Source organism: Ictidomys tridecemlineatus, chromosome 10, assembly GCF_052094955.1.
Source record: "Ictidomys tridecemlineatus isolate mIctTri1 chromosome 10, mIctTri1.hap1, whole genome shotgun sequence".
In the NCBI taxonomy this organism is placed as follows: Eukaryota; Metazoa; Chordata; class Mammalia; order Rodentia; family Sciuridae; genus Ictidomys; species Ictidomys tridecemlineatus.
Genome location: NC_135486.1, coordinates 130,641,414 through 130,655,919, shown reverse-complemented (window position 1 = coordinate 130,655,919; position 14,506 = coordinate 130,641,414). Strand labels below are relative to the sequence as shown.

Below are 14,506 nucleotides of genomic sequence, written 5' to 3'. Positions count from 1 at the left end.
GAAACTCATATGTAAATATTGATAGTACTTTTTTTTTGTATAATTGCCAAAGAAAGGAGAACATCCCAGTGTTCATTAAACATTGAATGAATGAAGAATATTTGATAGGTTAGCATGATGGAATATTATTTAGCAATAAAAAGATAAACTTCAAAATTTATCCTTTGGAAAAAAAGCTAGATGCAAGACTATACATTTTATGATTATATTTTTATGAAATGCTCATAAAAAGCAAATATACATAGAGAGGAAAAAGATTAGTGGTTTCCTAGCATTGGGAGTGGGAATTAAGATGGGTGGCAAATGAACATGTGGGATATTCTTAGCATGATGAAAATGTTCTAAACTTGAATTATGGTAATGGTTGCAAAGCTTGGTAAAATTTGCTAAGAATCATTGGAGTATATACATCAAATGGGTAAATTTTAAAGCGTACCAACTATACCTCAATTCAGCTATTAAAAAGTCTACCCCAGTCAACTAGACTAGTTCTGAATATTTTAGAAATTATTTCTTTACATTCTGTGTTAAGATAACCACTATCATTAAGACTTGTAATGGACATGGCAAAAATTAAACATTCCTAAAAGCCCTCAAGATGAACAGAGCGGGCTTCCATATTCAATGTCATGATCATTCCAGAAGGAAAAGTTCCAAGTTCAGTGCTGCAAATCTTTCTGGCTGCCTTCCAAGAAGAGAGGCTGAAATGAACTTTGTCCTAGCATAACGCTCCTTATCACTGATTAACCAGATCTATAGGACAGTCACTGTGCCAACACTGGGCTTTGCCTGAAGAGAAATATTCAGCCAAGCAAGCCTCGGTGAGCAGGAAAAAAATGTCCACTCGCTACCACCAAGCTGCTAGTGATAGCTACCTGGAACTTCTGAAGGAGGCTACCAAGCGAGATCTGAATCTTTCTGATGAAGATGGAATGACTCCCACTCTCCTGGCAGCCTACCACGGGAACTTGGAAGCCCTAGAAATAATCTGCAGCAGAGGGTGAGCTCAACCTGATGGTTCTGTAAGAGACAGGGGTTATGGTAGGATTTTACAGGAAACAGCAAGAGTCAGGGAAGTCAGTGAAAATGCTTTGCCCTCTTTCTAGAATGTCCAAATAACTGGCTTTTTAGAGAAAGAGAGAGTATTATATTAGAGATGCAGTCTTTCTCACAGAATTGGCACCATGGGAGGGGCTCACCCATTAGCCAAAGGCAGAGGATTGACACTGAGCTCTAAGGCATTGTTACTGGCCTGGGGGGGGGGAGATTTTAATCTAGTGTCTTTACAAATCTTTTTCATGAAATTTAAAAAGTGGAATCTTTAAAAAGAGGGCTGGGCGTGGTGGCACAGGCTTGTAATCCCAGCAGCTCAGGAGGCTGAAGCAGAAGGATCATGAATTCAAAGCCAGCCTGAGCAATTTAGCAAGGCCCTAAGCAACTCAGCAAGACCTTACCTCTGAGTAAAATACAAAAAAAAAAAAAAAAAAAAAAAGCTGGGGATATGGCTTAGTGTTTAAGTGTCCCTGGGTTCAATCCCTGGTACGAAAACACACACACACACACACACACACACACACACACACACACACAAGACGTTGCCATTCTACTTGGTTTTAAGTTGCCAATCTTGCCTTGGCTGGAATAAAGGATGTGTTTTTATTTATTTTTTTAATCTATGCCATTAAAATCCCACAGTCTTTTATTAGTATACACACCCAGTGCAAGCCCATAATTTTCAAATGGAATTGTTGGCTTTCCAAGCTATAACAGGGACTTTCAACTATAACAGGGACTACGTCAACTTCATTACATCTCTAGCCAGTACACACACACACACACAGCCCACACCAGAAGGGTTAGGTAGTGTTGGCCATCATGACCTAAGAGGGGGAAAGAAATAAAGAAAAGTAAGGAAGAAAAGAAGGAAGAGAAGGGAAAAAAATGTAAACAGGAGAGCCAAGTGAATTCAATTCAATACATATCGCATATTATTATATGGCAGCCATTTTTTTTCCTAGCCACTGGGGACACTGATTAATAAGAGAAATACAACTCCTGACATGAAAATCAGATTTGAGAGGGGAAGACAGATGAGCCATTTATGACTTGGGTTGAAGAGGGGAAGTAGAGGGCACTCAGGGTTAGGGAAGGTTCTACCTGAGGGGAAAGGACTTCAGCTGGGATTCCAATAAATGAAAAGGTGTTGACCAGGCAAAGGTGGAAGGCAGCAAGGCTCCCCTAAGACAGAGCCCTGTGCATTCCGGGAACAGAAGTTGAGTGTGGCTGGACATGGCTTGAATAGGGACAGGAAGGACTATCATATGTGATGAGACCAGATTACGGAGAACATTGAAAAGAGGAGTTGAACTTAGTATCTTAAGGGTCAGGGAAGACAAGTCTTGTGTTCATGCAAAGGGGACAATTAGGTAATTTCATGTTTACCAAGATTGCTCTGGCAGAGAGATTGATCAGGGACTCTTAATAGTGGAGATGAATTGGTCTTGGATAGTGACGGTGAACATGCGTAGGTGCATGGATTTGAGTGGCAGTTCAGATGTAGAATGGATAGTGATTGACTGGCTGCGGAATGAAGAGGAAGAGGAGGGTCAAAACTCAGGTTCTGGTTCAAAAAGCTTGTAGATGTTGAGACCCTTTATTGAAATCGGGGGGCCCTTGAAGGAAAAGCAGGAAGAACCCAGGGTCAGGAGAGTTCCTGAGTTCTGGACTGAATGAGGAAAGGAATGAAGTTGGTCTTCCCCATTCCTTTTGTCTGATTTAAGACTTCCTTTTCCCTATAAATATGTGTATTTACATGTGTATGTAAATATTCATGTACATGTGTACAGTCCACATCAATATTCTTCTATAAGAATATTAGTAGTCAGGGCTGGGGCTGGCGCTCAGCGGTAGAGTGCTTGCCTAGCGGGTGCAAGGCCCTGGGTTCCATCCTCAGCACCACATAAAAATAAATAAATAAATAAATAAATAAAAATATTGTGTCCAACTACAGCTAAAAAATAAATATAAAAAAGAATATTAGTAGTCAGCAAATTTATTTCTTGGGCAATCCCTCTCTTGGACAGATAGTTTGTTTTTCCTGGTTTGAACAGTGCTGCAATGACTCTCCTTACTTATAAAGCTTCACTCATTGTTTATTGAGAAAAAAAAAATTCTCCAAAGGGAAGTTTTTTGATCAATTGGCCCATTTGTGCTTCTGTGCCAAAATACCTTGGAATGGGTAACAACGTATAAAGAAGAGAAACATATCTCACAGTTCTAGCAGCTAGGAAGTCCAGGTCAAGGAGTCGGGAGTTTCAGGGTCTGGTAAGAGCCCAGTTTCTGCTTCCAAGATGGCACCTCGTTGCTTTATCCTCTGGAGGGATGGAACAATGTCCTCACATGGTGGAAGAGACAAAAGGGGCAGAAAAAGAGGCAAATAGTCTCCATCAAGTTCTTATATAAGGATACCCAATCCCATACTTAAGAGCTCCACCTAAAGGCCTCACCACTTGGTACTGTGGCATTGGAAATTAAATTTCCAAGAATCTTGGAGAGGACACAGATGTTCAAACCATAGCTGCCTACGTGCAAAAGACTCTTTTGGGGGGAGTATTGGTAACTGTCCTTCAGAGAGTGAAGACATGTTTTGTTTTGTTGCCAATATGGTAGGTACAAAATGATGTATCAGTGTGGCTTTAATGTTCTCTGGTTACTGTTTATTATTATTATTATTATTGGTACGGAGGATTGAACCCAGGGGCACTTAACCACTGGCCACATCCCCAGGCCTCTTTTGTATTTTATTTAGAGAGAGGGTCTCGAATTGCTTAGTGCCTTACCCAATTGCTGAGGCTGGTGTTGAACTCGCAATCCTCCTGCCTCATGCTCCCAGGTTGCTCAGATTACAGGTGTGTGCCAACATGCCGGGCTTGAAAATCACGTTTATGTTTACTGTTTTGTGAACTGTGTACTTTTAATCTTGTTCCACTTTTATATTGGGATCATCAACATTTCTCATTAATTTATAAAAATGCTTTCCAAAGTTAAAATATTAACCCTTTTGTCATATGTTACAAATATTTTCATATAATTTATAATTTATTTTTTGACAACCAATATTTTAAATATAAATGAAAATATAAATATAAAAATATATATTTTAAGTACATGTAAGTCTCTCTCAATCTTTGGTTGGTACCTCTAACTTTGAGTTCATTCATGACTATCGACTGAGATTTTCTTTAGTTCTTTTTAGTGTCATATTTAAAAAATTTTATTCATATATAAGTTATTTTTCTTTAAAATATAAGGTTATGATTTAACTACAATTGTCCATGTTTTTAATCATTTGTCCCAACACAGTTTGTTACATAGTCCACCCTTTTTTCCACTAATTTGACAAAGCAACATAATTGTTTTTCAATATGATATCAAAATCTAGCCCATTTATTCATAGTTATTAAACATTGGCTATGGCAACAAAAATTCTCCTAACCCTGTATTTTTTTTCATTTTTTAATTGATTTTTAAAATTTATATATGACAGCGGAATGCTTTACAATTCTTATTACACAAATAGAGCACAATTTTTCATATCTCTGGTTGTATACAAAGTATATTCACACCAATTGTGTCTTTATACATGTACTTTTGATAATAATGTCCATCACATTCCACCATCATTTGTAATCCTTTGCCCCCTGCCTCCCCCTCCCACCCCTCTGCCCTATCTAGAATTGTCTATTCCTCCCATGCTCCCCCTCCCTATCCTACTATGAATCAGCCTCCTTATATCAGAAGAAAACATTTAGCATTTGTTTTTTTGGGATTGGCTAACTTTACTTAACATTATCTTCTCTAACTCTATCCATTTACCTGCAAATGCCATGATTTTATTCTCTTTTATTGCTGAGTAATATTCCATTGTGTATATATACTACATTTTTTTAATCCATTCATCTATTGAAGGGCATCTAGATAGTTCCACAGTTCCACAGTTTAGCTATTGTGAATTGTGCTGCTATAAACATTGATGTGACTGTGTCCCTGTAGTATGCTGTTTTTAAGTCCTTTGGGTATAGACCAAGGAGAGGGATAGCTGGGTCAAATGGTGGTTTCCATTCCAAGTTTTCTGAGGAATCTCCATACTGCTTTCCATATTGGCTGCACCAATTTGCAGTCCCACCAGCAGTGTATGAGTAACCCTGTATTTTCTAGCCCTTTTTTTTCTCAACTCTTGGTTGCTCACTGATTCTACTGCTGCTCAGATTTTGTTTCCTTACCTCGAAGCATTTCAGATTTGCTGTGTTAAATTGGTCTGGAATAGGCTAAAAACAAAGTCTGGTGAGGATTTTCAGAGGTCATCTCCCATGTTGACCAGAGTTAATCTTTAGAAACCAATATGAGATCAAATGTCCAATTAGATTTAAAGGGGTGACAAGAGGAAAGAAAGCTAACACCTTGCATTTAGCTTATCGATGATTGAAGAAGTACATTCCAGCCTGATAATTTAAGTGTTTATTTCTTATTACCTGATTGAGTTAGTGGATCCTGTGGTAACTGGAAATTTAAAAACCTTGGCTTTCTTAGAAAGTTGAAGACCACACAGCCATCGCTATTAGTACAGATGCTACTCAACTTATGATGGGGCTGCACCCTGATAAGCCCTCAGAAGTTGAAAATGGATTCGGTTACCTAATTGCTAAACATCATAGCTTAGCAAGACCGTGCACTGTAGAGCACCAGTTGTTCACTGCCACAATTACATGGCAAACTGGGCAACAGGGCTCTCTGCTGCTGCCCAGAATCCCTAAAAAAAGAATACCCCACTGACTATCACTAACCTGAAAAAGATAAAAATTCAATACACAGTTTCTACTGAATGTATATCACTTTTGCACCACTGTAAAGTGAAAACCCCGATAAATGCAAGTATCCTAACTTGGGGACCATCAGAATGTCCTTCCAGATTTTTTGCTTTGAGCCCGTGCAAGTGTACATTTTTTCTCCCTACAAAGGCAATCATGGAAATCATACTGACACTGTAATATATCATGGGCCATTTGCACTTAAAAGTTGAGATCCATGCTACCTTTTAAATGACTACACAGTAGTATGTTTTATTGTTATGTTCATTCATTTACTTATTTTAAATTGATAACAATTGCATACATCTATGGCATACATTGTGAACTATGTAGACCTTGTGGAATGGCTAAATCAAGCTGATATATGCATCATCTCATATGCTTTTCTGTGTAAGAGCATTGAAAATCTACTTTCTTAGCAACTGTTAAGTATATAGTATATTGTTATTAACTATAGTCACCATATTGGACAATGGCTATCTTGAATTAAATCCTCCTGACTGAAATTTTTGTATTGGGGACACCAACATTTCCCTAATCCCTCAACCATCCTTCTTTTCTGAGACTTCTATGAGTTCCACAGTTGCATTTTTGTTTTGATTGCACAAAGGTCTGACATTTCCTTAGGATAAATCCCTAATGGTATAATAGTCGATTCAAAGGGTGACTGATTTAAAGGCTTGTGACACATATTCAAGTAAATTTGAATTATTTCATGCTTCCTCCAACAGTTCCTTTTCTCGCACTCCTACTAGAACCAAGTATTAATATTCTTTTTAATCACTGCCTATCTGATAGGCAAAAAAGTAGTATATTGTTTTAATTTGCATTTCTTTAATTATTTGTAAGTCCAAATAATTCCTTTTTTTACGTAGAAAAACATTTCTGAAAGAGTTTTTGAGAACAATTGCACCCACAAAAAATCAAATCAACATCAAAAGGAGAAATTGTAAGGGAACAGATGTTTTAGAGTAATTTAATTTAAGGAAATTGCCTATTTAATGACAATAATACCAAGCTAGCTTTAAAAAATTTTGTCAAAATGCAACTGGTCTACCAAAAATCAAGAGCACAATATTTAAAATCTCTTCAGTTAGTTTCTCTTTTCAAAAAGACTGTAGGAAAAAAAAAATCTACAGTAGACTAGAGTTAGCCCAAGGGAACCACACAGCATCAGTGTTAGAATGTGTTAGTCAATTCTTTGTTGTGTGACCAAAGTACCTAATGAGAACAGCTTAGAGGAGGAAAAGTATGGTTTAGCTTATGGTTTCAGAGGTTCAGTCCATGGCTGGCCAACCCCATTACTCTGGGCCTGGGGTGAGGCAAAACATCATGGCGGAACATCAGGCAAAGGAAGATATGGCAGTCAGGAAGTAGAGCGAATGAGACGGGAAGGGGAAATGAGGAAGATGAACCTTTCCAGAGTATGCCCCCCGTGACCCACCTGCTCTAGCAAAGTCTGGAGCCTATAGTTACCTTTCAGTTCACTCAAATTGGAATGGATCAATTAGGTTGCTGCTCTCATAATTCAATCATTTCACCTCTGACTATCCCTACATTAACAAGTAGCTCTGGGCAGGGATACCTCATATCTGAGCCATAAATCTTGGCTCCTAGAACAAGTTTGTGCATACCTGGGCAGTTATATACAATAGTTTCATCAAGAAATGTGAAAAAAGATAAAGATTATCTTTAGAAAGATCTAAAGCTTATTCATCAAAATATTATTATTTAAGTTATACATCAGTTTCGAAAGTTGTCTTTAAATAGAACTTTTGCAAGTGGAAATCGCTTAAATACACCAGGAAAACTCATGAATCCTCTTACAGTTTCATCTGTAAGTTTGGAATTTTGCATTCGAAATTTTCTCTAAGGAAGACCCATTTTCATAGTCATCTTGGCTCTTCCTCATGTTCTTCCTCCTCATTTAAGGTATACTGAGATGGGAAATGCTGTGGCCCTAGCATATTGATTTAACCCAGACTTCTTAATACCCGGTCACCCTACCACCACCACAACTCACTCCTCATCCTAATTTCCTTTTTAGCTTATCCAATCCAAGGATAATTCCAGGCAAATTTAATCCGTATGTTTTTGTTTATGTCTATATAATGTCTTGAAGGTTTTACAATTCCTCTTTTGATATCTAGGGTACTTAAGGAGTCTCTTGAATATGGTGGTTGGCTAAAATAAATAAAAAGTAAAGCCACGTGTTTGGGGGGTGAGGCCTTGTGTTCCCCTAAGATGCACAACTGTGCCAAGGTTGAAAGGGGTCTCCTTTGATCCAAAACAATTAAATCAGACTGACTGTCCAGAAACATCTTGAAAGAGGCTGCCCAACAAAACTGTTAAATAATATTTGCTTTTTTTAGATTCAATTTCATAGTCTTTTTCTTCTCAGCCCTTCACTTTTCCCTTATCCCCAGCTTGGTGTACTCTGGTCACACCACTGTATGTGCTGGGTTCCCCAGGTACGCCATGCAATGTCTCGAATCTGTGTATTTCCTCAGGCTGTTCTCTCTGTGCAGGAGAAGGTTGCCAGTTTGTGGGCTGGATAGAGTCCACAAATGTGTTTTGTTTGGACTTCACTGTGTTTTTCTTTTAAATTTGAGCCAACACCTAAAACTTCCATGAAATTCTGGATTTCTTCCTGCATTTAAAGAAAAATGGAGGGTCTGACAATATTGTCTCTGTGTTTTATTTAAGGCAGTATCGGCTGCAGTCATGCCCTTTCTAGAAGGACATGCATTGAACTGTGTCTTTGTTGAAAGAACCTGGCCCCTTTGGGGCTCTTACATTACCTGCTTGGCTTCTTGGTGTTGGGTTTGAGATTTCTGCTAGGAGTTGTACATGGCCAACAAAAGAGAGAAAACAGGATTTGCTCTGTCTGGAAAAATTATCTAACTCTGGAGACACAGCATACATATTTGACAAGTAAGACTATAAGCACTAAAAAAAAACTATAAAAGCCATTGTGCTGCCAGAAACTTAGGAGGTGGGTGGGAGGAAAAAAAATAAATACATAAAAATTCAGCATTATGAATTTAGAGGGGAATCAGAATAAGTAATGTTTATAAAGCACTTTCCCATGCTTTATATATGTTAACTTTAATTCACATAATGACTCCATGAGTCAGTAGTATTGTTAGTCTCAATTTACAAATAATGGAACTGAGTCCCAGAAAAGTCAAGCTAGAGGATTTGTGGCTGGTGAAGTGGAAAAGCTGAGAAATGTTACTTGAAGACTGTATTGAGTAAGAGATGGTTAGACTTAGAGACAGGCCTGGCCCAACCTGTGCTGCCTGTTAGCCTTGGGCAAACCCATTACACTCTGAGTCTTTAAAAAAATGTTTTTTAAATTTACTACTGCATTATAGTTATAGATGATTGTGGGGTTCATTTTGACATAATCAGTCAAGCACGGAATATAATTTGCTCCAATTCAGTCCCCAGTACTTCCCCTTTCCCTCTTCTTCTCCCTGCCCCTATTCCTTTTTCTCTAGTCTACCGATTTTCCTTCTATTTATTTATAGATTTTTACAATTAATACATTATAGATATACATAAAGGTGAAATTCAAGGTGCTATATTCATGCATGTGCATGGAATGGTTTGGTTGATTTCATTCTATACTTCTTCCCTTTCGTCCCTCCCACTCAGTCTCCTTCCTCTACTCCACTGATCTCTCTTCTTTTTTTTTTTTTTAAAGAGAGAGGGGAGAGAGAGAGAGAGAGAGAGAGAGAGAGAGAATTTTAATATTTATTTTTTTTTTAGTTATCGCTGGACACAACATCTTTGTTTGTATGTGGTGCTGAGGATCGAACCCGGGCCGCACGCATGCCAGGCGAGCGCGCTACCGCTTGAGCCACATCCCCAGCCCTCTCTTCTGTTTTTATGGGACACCCCTCCCCTGGCCTTTTCTTTTTCTCCTTATTTTGGTCTAGCTTCTGCATATGAGAAAAAAACCTTCGAGCCTTGACTTTCTGAGTCTGGTTTATTTCACTTAGCGTGATGTTCCCTACTTCCATGCATTTACCAGCAAATGCCGGAATGTCATTCTCCTTTGTGGTTGAGGAGTATTCCACTGCACACGTGAAAATAAACACTTTCTTTATTCATTCATCTGAGTCTCCTTTTACTTCTGCAGTTAAGATTCTCTTCCTCCTTCTCTAAGAGGGAGATTGTGACAATGGTGGTGTTGGGCAATGAGAGCCAAAGTGCTTAGAAACTGAAAAGCATAGGGCAGCCAGGGCTCCCAGGAAGGAGTGACAGGACACTAACTCGGCTGCATTCACTAGTGCAGCTCTTCCCAGCCCGTAGTGAGCCTGAGAATTACCAGAGGGTAATGTTCAACTCTACTCTAGATTCTCATTCAGTAAGTGTGGGCTGGGGTCCAAACTTCTGCTTTTCAAACAAAATCACAGATAAAGCCCTTGCTGCTGTTGCTTGTGGTAGTCTGGGGACCAAACTAGTTCTTAGTTTGGTCCCCAGACTACCACAAGAAACTACTCCAAGGAGAAGGATTACTGAATATTATTAATTAATTCGGTGTGATCTCTTCTTCTATTTCTGACATTTCTCACGAGAAATATACAGAGAACTTTTTAGACTCACTCTCCTGACTTCCGCAGGGTCTATGTTTATATCTCTAGGCCTCCTACGACAGGGGAACTAGGAGCCTGGGGCAGGATTCCAGCAGGTGTTCAGTCATTTCACCAGTCTTCAATGAGCATCTACCAATGTCATTGTTTCTGTGCCAGACAGTAGGTCAGTGGCCTCAGTGCCATTATAGCGCCCCAACCACCTTGACCTCTTGTAGAACTATCACTCATACAATACTGGAAGGAAACAAGAATAGATGGAGATGTTCTACATTTCACATGAATACTGGTCATAGCAGACACTGCTGACTACCTGCCCAACATCTACTCCTCTCTTCTTTCTTGCTGATGATGACCCAGTTTGGTTTGGTTGTTTGTTTCCACTTGTGACTTGAGGGAACACAACATTATTGTGCTGGGATCATCTCTTGCCAGCTCCTGAGAGGTTGCTGTTAAATTTTCAGGAAGTTTCAGATTTGGTTAAACACAACAATTATTGAAATAAAATGATATAAGCCTACAATTTAATAAATTATGTTAAAAGAAAGGTAATATACTTTACCACATTTTACTATTATCAGTGCTCTTAAAATTATGCAGGTCTAGGGCTTGGGTTGTAGTTCAGTGATAGAGCATCTGCCTCACACATGGGAGGCACTAGGTTTAATTATCAGCATTGGATATATATAAATAAAACACAGGTCCATCAATGATTTGAAAAATATTTTTATACAAATTATACAGATCCATTGATTCTATATGGAAGAAATAATTAATAATGGTAGGCTACTGCATATCTCTTCCAAACTCTGACTAGGGATGTTATATCGGGAGGTTTAAATTTATCATTGTGAATATTCTTACACAACAGAAATTGGCACATGCTATACATCAGGGCTTTGATGATTTTCCCCTCAAATGAGCTAGTGGTTAAACATTTACCAGTATGCTTTTGGATAATCCTATTCCTAGCTTGAGGGAAAAAATCTAATTGATCTAAGTTAAACATGACACTACCCTCTCTAGGCATGGGAACCAATTCTGGCCAATGAGATATGAAAGTTGACTTGTTAGAGAGTTTCTTGGAAAGATTTTCTTCTAAAAATGAGATAGGGCAGAGAATGGCTTTTTTTTTGTTTGTTTGTTTCTTGCCATATGGTGTCTAGCTGCAAGATGACATATCTAGACTTACAGCAGCTATAGTATGTCAACATCAAGGCAGGATAAACAGGCTTGCACTAGCCTGTATTTTGTTCGTTATTTTTGTTTTTATTTCTGTTTTTGGAATTATGTTCCCAGAAAAAAAAAATGTTTCACTTGCATCTTTCATATTTTTCTCTTTTAGAGGGGACCCTGATAAATGTGACATCTGGGGAAATACTCCTCTACATTACGCAGCGTCCAATGGCTATGCCCACTGTGTCTCATTCCTGATCAACTTTGGTGCCAACATCTTTGCCCTGGATAATGACTTACAGTCTCCATTGGATGCTGCTGCCAGCAGGGATCAGAATGAATGCGTTGCTCTCCTGGATAAGGCTGCCACTGCCCAGAACACCATGAACCCCAAGAAGGTCTCCAGGCTGAAGGAGCAGGCTCAGAAAAATGCCAAGAGGCAGATCAAAGAGTGTGAAAGGCTCCAGGAGAAACACCAAAATAAGATGGCCCGCACCTACAACAAGGAGGAAGCTGGGACTCTTTCTTCTTCCAAGGGCACCTTCTCCAGGTCACCCATCTCAAGCGCTTCTGCTTCCAGTACATTTGGGTCCTTGTCTAAGGGCATTAAAGATACCTTCAAGATGAAGTTCAAGAAGAACAAAGACACAGCAGAGCCCATAGGGAAGGAGGGTAGAAGTGGGCAGAGGAACGTGATGGAAGTGTTCAGAGAAGAGGACGAAGATTCATTTTCCGGGGGCTTCAAAGAGAAGCTCCAGTTCCCAGCAGAGGAGGACGATGATGAGCAACATGAATCCATTCTCAACCGCCCAGGTCTAGGGAATATTGTTTTTCAAAAGAACAGAGTATGGAGCCCCGAAGACATCTCAAACAGTAAGAGGGAGTCGGAATTTAAAATGCCCAGTGACTTGCTCCAAAGAGCAGCCGAGGCTGATGAAGCTGAGGCGGGTGAAGAGGGAGAAGCGGGTGAAAATGGCCTTGGGTCACCTGAGCTGCCTTGGGATGAGGATGAAGTGGAGTGGGAGGAAGAAGTGGTGGATGCGACTCCCCTCGAAGTGTTCTTGCAGTCCCACCACCTGGGAGAGTTCCTTCCCATTTTCACGAGAGAGCAGATTGATCTAGAAGCTCTGATGCTTTGCTCTGACGAGGACCTTCAGAACATCCAAATGCAGCTAGGTCCTAGGAAGAAAGTTCTTAATGCCATAAACAGAAGGATGCAGGTGGTCCAACAACCTGGCCCGCTGGTGGACACCAGCCTCTGATGGAGAATGTTGAGTTGACTGGAGCCATGCTGTGGCCCCCTGGAAACTCTCCACTCCATACCAGATCTCTACCCAAAGCCGGACCACTGGGAATGGCTTCTAGGGTTTTGGAGGTACCTACCTAGGAAGGAGGCCCAGACTCCACTCCAACACCTATCCAAATAAACCATCAGTGAGATACGCAAAGGAGACCTTGGAACAAGAAAATGGCATTTCTGTTCAACTAGCCTTTGATATTGTTGAATAAAGATAGGGTTAAATGGATGACAGAAGAAGGAAAAAAATCTTACTTTTCTAACACTGGATTTAATAATTTCTCATCATGATGGCCGACTGCTTCCTTTCTGATCTACCCTGGGGATGCTGACTCTGGTTCTGTCCTGAGCTCCATGACTTTGCCTGTCAGTGGGGACTGAAGTTCCATGTTGCCTGAGGCTTGGTGCCCAACTTGAACTTCCAAAAAATGCTTACCTGTTTACAAACAATGGAACTGGGTTTATGATATTCCTGTCTGAGAACAAGGACAGAGTGGCAGGTAGAGAGAGTAAAGAAAGAGAACACAGGTGCCTGTTGTGTTCATGTTAGATCCCTAACCCCCAAAGTGATGGTTTTTGGGGGGTCTTTAAAGAGGTGATTAAGTTTAAATAAGATCACAAGGATGGGGTCTTCATTCCATATGACTGGTAAAAGAAGAGGAAGATATATTTAAGCATGTACTCACACATAGGGAAATGTCACCCAAGGGCACAGCCAGAAGGCACTATCCGCCATCCAAGGAGAGAAGCCTCAGGAGAAACCAACCCTGCCAACATTTTGATTTTGGCCTTTCAGCCTCCAAAGCTGTGAAAAAATAAATTTCTTTCGTTGAAGCCCATTCGGTCTGTGGTGTTTTCTTATGGCAACCAGCACTGACGATGGAGCACCTAAGCAAGAGGGTGGTAAAGGAAAGAAAGAAGGATAGAGAAAAAAAGGAATCAGGCCTACTTCACAACTACTTTTGAGTATGTATAAAACTGGGGAATTGGGCCCAGGAGTACTCGACTACTGAGCCTCATCCTCAGCCCTTTTTATTTTTATCTTGAGACAGGGTTTTGCAAAGTTGATGAGACTGTCATTATAGATGAGTGCCACTGCACCCAACTCTTTTTGATATTTATAAGAGTTTAGTGCTTCTGGTAACTTAAAAAAGGTAAAAAAAAATCTAGTTGTTTGTAGGAAATATTTGATTTTAGGATTAAATTCTGTATTTGCATGCTTATTCTGTATCTTTTATTTACTGTTGTCTATCACCAATGCTACATGTACGTGCCACAACATAAACTGGCAACCCATTGCTCTGCTGAAATTTATTTGAAAGGAAACCCCAAATACAACTTGAAACTCTTTTGAACAGATGAACTTCACTGAATTTTTATAGCCAGACTTATATCACGTAGAATTTGTCATTGATCATGCATATAATATAGAAGCAGCTGTTTGCCTTCAGTCAGTTTTTCCATTACTGTGACCAAAAGACTTGACAAGGACAATTTTAGAGGAGGAAAAGTTAATTGGAGGCTCATGGTTTCAGAGGTCTCAATCCATAGACGGTCAACTCCAT

General features: G+C 39.6%; 1 protein-coding gene across 1 annotated transcript; it reads left to right on the top strand.

The window, feature by feature from the left end:
• Positions 1–770: 770 nt before the first annotated feature.
• Anks4b (ankyrin repeat and sterile alpha motif domain containing 4B) lies at positions 771–13,780 on the top strand. The gene is made up of 2 exons (XM_005323731.4): positions 771–1,000; positions 11,814–13,780. Exons 1-2 carry the CDS (start codon positions 837–839, stop codon positions 12,904–12,906), a joined length of 1,257 nt encoding a protein of 418 aa, XP_005323788.1. The 5' UTR covers positions 771–836; the 3' UTR covers positions 12,907–13,780.
• Positions 13,781–14,506: the final 726 nt, after the last annotated feature.

Bases quoted from the DNA above. Each gene is read 5' to 3' on its own strand.
- Anks4b (XM_005323731.4), top strand. From the start codon at position 837: ATGTCCACTCGCTACCACCAAGCTGCTAGTGATAGCTACCTGGAACTT. The intron at 1,001-11,813 runs GTGAGCTCAACC...TTTCTCTTTTAG, and splicing joins GAAATAATCTGCAGCAGAGG to AGGGGACCCTGATAAATGTG.